The sequence below is a fragment of the Chionomys nivalis genome, chromosome 4, assembly GCF_950005125.1.
Source record: "Chionomys nivalis chromosome 4, mChiNiv1.1, whole genome shotgun sequence".
NCBI lineage: Eukaryota > Metazoa > Chordata > Mammalia > Rodentia > Cricetidae > Chionomys > Chionomys nivalis.
The window spans coordinates 119,541,513-119,552,204 of NC_080089.1; the positions used below are offsets into that span (position 1 = coordinate 119,541,513).

Genomic DNA, 10,692 nt, shown 5'->3' on the forward strand with positions numbered 1-10,692 from the left:
ACAGAGGAAGACTCTCTCTGGCTCACCACTGCCCTTTAGTTCTTAACAAAGGATCTGACAAGGAGCAGGTCCTTCACAGACTGTTGGTGATAATTGTTCTACAGTAATGTTCTACTTAGGAGGGTAGGTAATAAAGATATTACTGGAGGATAATGATGGAAATGTCTTGAAAGTCACTCATGTTGCTAATAACAGAGCATCTAAAATTTCACATAGGGTCCAGTAAGACGGTTTAGCAAGTGAAATCACTTTCTACCAAGCCTGATGTCCTGAGTTTGATTCCTGGGATACACACGGTGGAAGGAGAGAACTTATTTTCAAAAGTTGTCTTCTGATCCCTAGACAAACAAAATAAATAGATTTTTTTTTAAAAAAAAAAAAGCCTAAGAATTCACATAGAACTATTTTAACTTCCTTTGACTTTACTTGTGTGTGCATTAGATAAGACATGGGACAGTCTATAAGAATGGGCAACGAGAGGTATTCTTTGGACTTATGATAAGATACTGTAGATCAACACATAAGAACCTTTGGAGTGTTAGAACAAATGTCTTCCTCAGGAGAAAGCGGAGATGATTTATCTGGGTATCATCAGGCAATGATTTTTATGAGCAGTGCAGAAGGAAACAGTTCCTTAAAGAAGAAAAAATACAATTGTTGAATTTAAAGCTCAGTGGGAGCAAACAGTAGAGCATAGTCACAATGATGAGCTGAGCTCACAGAAAAAGAATCAAGAGGTAGATGTCGTAAGAGTAGAGACAAGGCATGCCAAGCAAGCGCAAGCCCTTTATCTAGAACAGAGGGGTAGAGAACACCACAGACATAACAGTTGGAACATGTGCAGCAATGAGATTTGTAAGACAATTTCCTGACAGTGTGATTGAAATTATAGATCATCACATAAATTTCCATGATACTTTAAGTTCCTAGGGTACCTAAGAATTAATAAAATTAGCCACGGAATTCTCCATCACAGAATTAAACATCTGAAAACAACAGAAAAAAAATTACAGATTTTTGAGCAAAGGAAATTGCAACTCATTCATGGTGCCACAAAGGAAAGATAGTCTCAGACACTGAATTCTTTATTTTCTGTTCCTGCAAGAATTACTTGTTGATGAGCTGCAGTACCGAATCAGAAGAAAGAACTCAAGTATGGAGTTGTGTTATAAAATAAATAATCAATAGAAAATAAATAAGCAAAACAATGAAGTGTAAAAATACTACTGTTGATTTCATTGGAAAATAATATAAAAGAGAAAAGGAATTTATGAATAGGTAACCATGATATTATAGTAAAATAATCATTATCACATTGAAATCCCAGATTTTATTTTTTAAATGTGCTATGTAGAATGGGGTAAGGAAAGCAAGAAGTAAAAGTATGCTGTGATTTGAAGGTGTTCCTCATGTTTCATGTGTTAGAAACTCAAGTTCTTAATTCATACGGTAATGGTATATGTAGGTGGGACCTATCAGAGATGATTGGATCATGGGGGATCTGGACTAATGAATTAATGGAGCATATAAGTGGAGTGGCTTTGGAATAAAGTTTTTCTAGGCAGATTGCTCTGTTTCAGCATTGAAGTTCTTTGTAGTATTATAGTACAGCATAGTGCAGAACAGAGACAGGCACTCTGATAAGCAATCTTCATTTTTTAACTTGACTAGATTTAGAATGACTATAGGAGCAGGCCTCTGGATCTGTCAGTGAGGATGTTTCTAGGAAGATTTAACTGAAAAGAGAAGACATACTTTAAACATGGGTGGTGCCATTCAGTGGACTGAATACAAATGACAATGAGGGGTCGGGGAGTTTGTTCCATCAGTGAAAGGTTTGCCCTACAAATGTAAAGACCTGAATTCTGATTCCCAACACCCACAGAAAAAAGTGATTATCCCTTCCATCCCAGCTTGAGGAGACAGAGACAGAGACAGTAAGTTCTTGGGGCTCGCTGGCCAGCCAGTCTAGCAGAATCTTTGAATTCCAGGTTCAGTTCAGTCTCAAAAAATAAAGTACAAGGGCTGGAGACAGGACTGGTGGTTAAGAGCACATGTTGCTCTTGAAGACGACATGGGTTCAATTCCCAGCACCCACAGGGTAGCTAACAACTCTCTATAACTCCTGTTTCAGGGGATCCAACACCCTCTCTGGCTTTCATGGACACCAAGCTTGTACATGATACACAGACATTTATGTAGACAAAACTCTCATAAAATAAAAATAAATATTTTTAAAATTTTAAAAATAAGGTGCAGAGGAATTGAGGAAGATGTAATATCCACCTCTGGCCTTTACACACACCTGTGTGTGTGTGCATAGACAGACATGCACGCAGATGTGGGAGTGGTGGTGATGGAATCTCGAGAAAACATCAGCTTTCACGTTCCTTCTGCCATTACTTCCTTGCCAGGATGGACTGTTCCCTAAAGCTGTGAGCTGAGTTCTTCTCTCCTTAAGTTGTCTTTTCCAGGGATTATGTCACAGCAATGAGAAATGTAGCCTATAGAGACACCATACTCGTTGACAGTTCAGCCTTCAGATTCGTGAGCTAAACATACACCTATGATTTTTGAATTACTCACTTGGTGCTATTCAGTTACAACAACACAAAATGAAGTGTCAGTGTCTTAAAAGTTTCATCTCCACGGGCGATAGCAAAGATAACATTTCATTCTTGATACTGATGGAGGAAATAAATATTTTTTCCAAAAATTTAAATTGGTTATTGGTAGAATAAAATCAGAACTTAAAATTTGTAATCATTGGGGAGAGAAAAAACAAACTTATTTCGTATTACAAGAGATCAAAATGCAACAATCAAACAGCGAGACAGCATAAAATGGCCAGTAGCCAGTAGGTGGTGGTGCCCACCTTTAATCACAGCACTCGGGAGGCAGAGGCAGGTAGATTTGAGTTTGAGGTCAGCCTGGTCTACAGAGTGAGTTCCAGGACAGCCAAGGCTACACAGAGAAACCCTGTCTCAAAAATAATAATAACAACAGCAAATATAGTCTGATTATGATATAAATGGATCCAGCTCTTTCACTAAAAGATTATGACTATTTAATAATAAAGTGTCAAACTTTAAAGCAGTTAGGCTCCACATCTGTAAAATGGTTAAATGTTTTGTTGCTTCTCTGAATGGAATGCTATAGAGTTACTTAAGTTTATATTTTTAAAGAATATGATGTGATTTTGAAAATGATTACTAAAGGTTTTCCCCTCCATTTTATTATTTCTTCCATTTTTCCTCCTTTCTTCCTTTTCTCACTTTCTTTTATTTATTTCTTTCCTTTTTGTTTTTTTGAGACAGGATCTCACTACACACCATAGACTGGTCTTGAACTCTGCCTCAAAATCTCCTGCCTCAGCACCTGAATGCTATTAGCATGGCCAGGTGTATGCATGCTGTCCACATGCCAAGTCACCTGTATACAAGTCAAACGCAAAGGTCAGAGGAAAGTGTGCATGAGTTGGTTCTCTCTTTCTATCATGCGGTTCTGGGAAATGAACTCAAACCCTCAGGTTTGGAAGCAAGAGCCTTTCTTTTTTCACTGAGCCATTTTGCTGGCCCCTGGGCTAGGTTAATTTTAAGAGCAAAACATCAAATGTCATGTAAAATGTAGTTCTAATTTTTTCAATAAAAATAGGAACAGTTATTATCTCTGGGTGGTAGAATTTCAGCGGGTTTTGTTATTTGTTATATTTTGTGTGCACTAAGGATTCATCCTAGGCCTCACTCACTCTAGATGAATATCTTCCTACTAAGCCTTATCTCTAAACCCTGATTTTGTATTTTATTCATCCTATATTTCTCTATTTTACAGAATTCCTACTCATACCATATGTTTTTCTGGAGCATGAAATTACTTATCTTTATAATTACCATAGCAATAAACTTCTGAACACAAGGATCTCATTGGAAGATAGATTCTTTTCTGTGTGCTATCTATCTCTAAGGCCAAGCCCTTACATTGAAGTCTATCTCTTTGAGACTCAAAAAAGAGATAGAAACCCCAAAGTTAGCAACTTACGGAAAGTCAACTCATGTTTTCCGACTCCCAGTCTCCCTGCACTTACATCCCTTCGTCCTCTACAAAGCCCACGGCAGGTATCCATCAACCTGATTTCCTTCTTGAGTCATGCACTTTCTTGATTTAAGGAGCGCATCCTAGATGACCCTGCAGCTCCCTGTGATGGGTACCACTTAAAGAGCCACCGCTATGCTCAATGTAGGACGCAGTACTACTTCATTTCCCGTTTGCCCCCTCCTGCTGCAGTTTATTCTCCAGGTTCCCATTGGGATTGGCTCAGATCCATGTTTTAAAAACAAAGAGCAAAAGCACAGGTGAGGAAAATGGAAATCATTCGTATTGTTTCTGACCACCTGGGTCTAAAGCTCTGTGTATTTTTCTCTAGTCCTTTCTCTGTACCTATCTGGTAACATCCTCCCTTCATCCACTCCCCAGTTTATCTCTGGCTTCCATCCTGCTGTGCTTCATAGTGGAGATCACACCGCTCTCCCGCTTAACCCTGGCTTGCTCTCAAGAGTAAAAACTGAAGTTCTTCTGTAGCCTGTAAACAAGGCTTGAGAACACACTGGCTACCTCTTCACCCTTCTCACCTCTCCTATGGCCTCTGCTTCATGTATCACAGCCACTTGGAGTATCTGGCCATTGCCCTCAACTGTGTGCTCTCTGTGCCTTTTGCACAGTTTCTCTGCTCGGAGTGGTCTACCGTTAACTCTGTCTGACGTGCTCACTTGATGATGACATTGCTAGAGGCTTTCTAGACTCCCTCTTATATCAAGTCCTTCTTCAGTTATTTCGGTAAACAGCCTTCGTACATAGGATGTTTATACATTTGCCTCTTCTTGCCCCCAAAGTAGTCTCCACCTCTGCTAGCTCCCCCATAATATAAGTCCTGCCTTGTGAAATGACTTAAATGTTTAGAAGGTTTATATCATTCATTTTTAATTGTTTTATGCCCCTTTCTTCTTAGAACAAAATACAAGACAGTGATTACAGACTGCAAAGAATCCCATAGAAGGTTTTTAAAACTCTATAGGTTCATACCTAGACCAACTCAGTCAGGACTTCTGGGGGTGGGACACTGGGAGTGCATACATAATATACATATTCACATAGAATTTTACAGCTACTGGTAATTCTATCATGAAAATGAGTGGAGGCTTCTCCACCAACACATGGGCACTGCATCTTGTCACTTACCCTCTCCACCATGGGCTGAGACCCATCACCACAGAGGAGACATGGCTTAGCCTAGAAGGCTGCATGGTATACTTTTGATTTGGGTAGAAGGAGGTTTCCAGGGAAGAATGAGGGGAAGAAGTACACAGATAGGGAGGACATCAGACATTGTGATGTGTACTCAGAGAAGGGCAGAAATACAGAAAAGGCTGGGACATAAGGTACATGGGTCCTTTAAAGGAGAGCACAGAGGACACCCAAACTCTTGGCCAGGCCCCCTCTGGTGTCCAGATGAAGCCCTGACTGAGAGAATCACAAGAGGAGTCCTACCTTTATGAGATCAAATACAGAAGCTACAGAGTGTTCCAGAAAGAGTACTGTTTGGAGGCAAGGATGATTTAAGCCTCCATCACTCCTGAAGTCACCTTTGCTTCTCTGGGTATGTTTCCCTTCTGTAACAGCCAGGGCCAACCTTGGAATTTCTGTGAAGACTGACTTGAAGATTTGTAAAATGCTCTGCAGGAGCCCAGTGGAGTAGATTGTCGCTAGGACTGATGCTGGAAGAACTTCGAGGGTCTTATTTTATGTGCTAACTAGAGGCTTAATGCCTGACCTCTGACACTCAGGTTCTGTTCCAGCCAGAACTATAGAAACAGCACAAGACAGCCTGAATGTGCATGCATTGTACAATGTAAGGAAACACTGTAGAATAAGTCCCAGTCCATTCTTGGACACTTTGGTGGGTACCATACCCAGATTAGATGATGGTCTTAGCCATATGTCACCATGGTACCCAACTCCAGTGGTGTATACAGCTCTTCCCAGAGCAGCTCACACACCTAGCCATCCTCACCTCTTTTGGGTCTTGCACCCTGTGTGGCATTCTGGAGGCAGTCACAGTGGGAATGTTTATACTGAATGTTTGTTTTAGTTTGTTTAGTGGAAAACAAACGCTATGGCTTAGGACCCAGTATAGCAGGCCAAGCCCCCAGCGGCTGAAAGAATGGGGACATTTGAACAACCCTGACCCCTCTTCCAAGGTATAGTCTAGGAACTGGCAGTATCAATGGGCCCTGTTTAAAAGTGTCAGATCCTGGCTGGGCAGTGGTGGCTCATGCCTTTTTTTAAAAATTGTTTTTATTGAGCTATATATTTTTCTTCACTCCCCCCCCCTCTTCCCTTCTTCCCTCTTCCCTGGTTCCCAGGCTCCCAATTTACTCAGGAGATCTTGGCTTTTTCTATTTCCTATGTAGATTAGATCTATGTATATCTCTCTTAGGGTCCTCTTTGTTGTCTAGGTTCTCTGGAATTGTGAATTGTAGGCTAGTTTTTCTTTGCTTTAGGATTAAAAGCCACTTATGAGTGAATACATATGATATTTGTCTTTCTGGATCTGGGCTACCTCCTCACTCAATATAATGTTTTCTAGATCCACCCATTTTCCCACAAATTTCAAGATGTCATTATTTTTTTCTGCTGTATAGTACTCCATTGTGTAAATATACCACACTTTCCTTATCCATTCTTCAGTCAAGAGCATTTAGGCTGTTTCCAGGTTCTGGCTATGACAAACAATGCTGCTATGAACATAGTTGAGCTATCTTGAGTGAGGGAGCCATTATGGGGCTAGTGAGAAACCTGGCACTAGGGAAATTCTCAGGAATCCACAAGAATGACCCCAGTTAAGGCCTTAAGCAACAGTGGAGAGGGTGTGTGAACTGGCCTTGCCCTGAAGTCAGATTGATGACTACCTTAATTGTCATCATAGAACCTTCATCCAGCAACTGATGGAAGCAGATGCAAAGATCCACAACTAAAAACTGGACCGAGCTTCTAGAAACCAATCCAAGAGAAGAAGGAGCAATAATATGAACAAACGGGTCATAACGGGGATCCCTATAGAAACAGCTGACCTGAGCTAGTGAGAGCTCACTGACTCTGGACTGATAGCAGGGGAACCTGCATAAGACCAAACAAGGTCCTCTGAATGTGGGTGACAGTAGTGTGGCTTGTGCAGTCTGTGGGGCCACTGGCACTGGACCTGGACTTATCCCTAGTGTGTGAACTAGCATTTTGGAGCTCATTCTTATTGGAGGGCTACTTTGCTCAGCCTAGATATAGGGGGAAGGGCCTTGGTCTTGCCTCAAAGTGATGTGTCAGACTTTGTTGACACCACTTGGGCAGCCTTACCCTCTCTGAGGAATGGATGGGGGCTGGGAGGAAGTAAGGGGGAGCAGGAGGTGGAGCTGGAATAGATATGTAAAATGAGAAAAGATTGCTTAAAAAATAAACTTAATTAAAAAGGAAACAAATAAACAAAACAAATATCATCTAGAGAATAGTTAAGAGGGGAAAATTGCATAATCCCTATTTCCTCTAGCCACACAACTTTCTTCCACACATTTTACATGCTTTCAAATGTACCGTGCACACACACACACACACTTTATGTAACCTGCTAGTGCCTGTATGTTTTCATACGTTTGTGTTCAGCACATTTGCAGCCTAGAAGTAATTAACTCCTTGGACTGTTCAGGTAATAGTGCCATTATAAACAAGAAATCAAGCAGTCACGTGACAGTATGGTTTACCTAGCTTTGTGATTGTGAACTATGGATCCGGATTATTAAGGCAGGCATACTAAAGATGTAAAATCTGCTTCTGAAAATAATTCTTTCCAAAGCCAGTTATGAAGCATTAGAAGCATGTGATGGCATGTCTTCTACATATGGAGTATTTGAACGCTTCAGATTTAAATAAAGGAGCCAGAGAATTAAGAATGCATTGTGTTTTGTATTTTGTTTATCTTTAGATTAACCTTTTGTTGAGTTGATTTTGATCTGGCTAGAATGACAGGAGGAGGGAGGGTTAGATTTTCTTTAATCAGGTTAAATTTTGTAATGCACTAATTTAACACCTTTCACTGTTCTGATGGTGAGAAAAAAGGGCACTGACTAGATTTCCCCACATGTACACAGACACACACACAGACACACACAGACACACACATAGACATACACAGACACACACAGACACGGATGCACACACATACACAGACACACACACAGACACACACACAGACACACACACACACAGATACACACACACACACGCTACTGGGCAAACAGCCACCCAGAGACCTACTCTAAACACTTCAGAATACTTTTTAAAAATTCTTTTTTCTTTGCATGGTTTTAAGCACAACTGCTTAAAAATGTTACAATTTTAAATCTAACTTCTCCCTCCACTTAACATGTTAAAATATTAAGATAAAATGTTATTAAAACTTTCTTTGAGGCTGTCAAGGGTGAATTTTCCACAATTTATTGAACCAATCCCTTTTCTGAAGGACTTAAAAAGTTTCTAACATTTTGGTCTTACTAAAAGCAGGTGATTGTGTTATTTTCTGCCTCAGTTGGAAAGCTGACTTCTCCTTTAGACAAGGTTTTAGAAAGTGGAATTGAAGAGGAAGTTTTTGTTTTGCTTTGGTGTGTGTGTGTGTGTGTGTGTGTGTGTATACTGAGTCTTACTTCCTTCATGCTATACTGACTCCAGAAAGTTACTTGGCCTTCTTCGGAAGGTCTCAGTCCCCGAGTTCCCACTGCTGGCTCCGCTAAGGGAAGGCGGGAAGGCAGGGTGAGGGTGCTGCACCTTCACTCCCAGTTGCCCGCCTCCCCCCACTCCGGTCAGAGGAAACAAAACAAAACAACAGCAGAAACAAGAAACAAATTATCCGGGTGTGGATTTGTTTTTCCTGCCTTCTATGATTCCAAGTCCAAACCAAGTCTCCACATCCACAAACCAATCTATTTTTTAAAAAATAGAAAAATTAAAGAACTCACGATCCATTTGTGTTTCAACTTGTGGTCGGGGAATTTAAATTTCGGACTTGCAAGTTGCATGGCAACTTCCTGTTAAACCGTTTACTGCTCACTTTTACACCTCAGTAGAGGGGTGACTGCAGGTTCCTCGCCGCTGTCCCGCACCTGCTGGAGCTGCAGCTCGGGTTCAGCACCGCCAGGCTCAGTATCTTAGGGCGAAAGGCCGTGCGCCTTAGCGTTCTGGACTGTCTTAGGAGCCACTTGCCCTTTCCGCGCGTGGGATCAAGCACTTTCCTGAGCTGGGCGCTCGGGACAGAATGCCACCCTGAGCTGGGGCGCGCGGGATCGAACGCTACCGCCACCCGGCGTGGCGTCCAGGCACCCGCCGCGTCCTGCGTGCCCGCACTTACCTCCGCCGTACATCTGACACAGGTATGGGAAGCGCCACACATTGCCCAAGCCCACCGCGTAGGAGATGCAGGCGAACACGAACTGCAGCGGGTTGCCCCATTGAGGCCGCGCTTTCTCCATGGCCCGCGTTCGCTCTCTGGCAGGGCCTGGTCTCTGGCCACTGCTCGCCCGCCTTTTAATTGCTAATCTCATTAACGCCCAGAGGGGCGAGGCCGGTAAGCGGGGGAACTGCGAGCCCCACCCCGCCGAGCCCCGGCGGGGAAGACACCCCTCCTTGGCACCGGGTGTGGACTTCAGAGCGCAGGGAAAGGATCACTGTTTCCTCCACCTCTTACTGATTCATCGATGGCAATATTATATATGCCAGGAACTGCTGAGCAACGGGAAAGCACAGTACCCTCACTCCGGAGCTGACATTCGGATGGCGGGAACATTTAAATGCCGCGAATAACCTTGTTCTTGACTTTTTTTTTTTTTTTTTTTTAACCTACGGAGGCAGTTTCATTTGGTTCGTACCATCCAGTTCACCTAAATCGGAGATGTAGGGACGATTTAAAGGGGTAAGTCCTAAACCCACATAGACAAAGACCCAGGACGTTCCGGAGGAGAGATGGCTTTTGCAGGGAGAGGGTGGGTGTGGAGGCTCAGTGGACAGAGCACTACCTTAGCCCTTGTTAGACCCGAGTTTGATCCTAGCACACACGGGAGACCTAAGTTTCTCCATCTATTGGTCCTTCCCTACGCCCGTAGTGTGGCAGAATCAGGTTTAGAACAATTGCCCTGAGGCCAATGGGAGCTAGAGGTTCTCGTCCTAGGCTAGGCGGAAACCTAAGATTTTCATGCTTTTGTCGATCCAGCGAGGAAATGTAGTTGAACCCGACTGCACAAAGTTTAGTGCAGTGACTTAGGAAGGGTCTGTTGTTTATGTCTCTACTCCACCACTGACTAAGCTCCGTGACTTGGGCAAGTCATTTAACATTTTTGACCCTGTTTCATCTGTAATAGAAAAACAAACAAATAAACAAATCCCTGCCCCGCTTCCAACAAGCTTAAACTACCTATCCTGGAAGTTTTAAACTTAAAACAGTGAAGAAGAAAGCCAAGTCACAACACAGCAGAAGGAAGGCTGGATTCTTAAGCTTCAGAATGTAGATTGTTTTCCTCCTCTCCTGCTTCTTCCCATGCCTAGTCCCAGTCCATTGCTGATGGACATTTGTGTCGTTCCAGTCTGTGGCTGCTATGAACA

General features: G+C 42.5%; 1 protein-coding gene across 1 annotated transcript in view; it reads right to left on the reverse strand.

Moving 5' to 3' along the window:
- LOC130872888 (sodium- and chloride-dependent transporter XTRP3A) overlaps positions 1-9,602 on the reverse strand; it is a 38,975-nt gene extending 29,373 nt beyond the window's left edge. Inside the window, exon 1 of the mRNA XM_057767243.1 lies at positions 9,446-9,602. Coding sequence (XP_057623226.1) covers positions 9,446-9,566 — 121 coding nt within the window. The 5' untranslated portion in view covers positions 9,567-9,602. The remainder of the gene's footprint in view (positions 1-9,445) is intronic.
- Between the last annotated feature and the right edge of the window lie 1,090 nt (positions 9,603-10,692).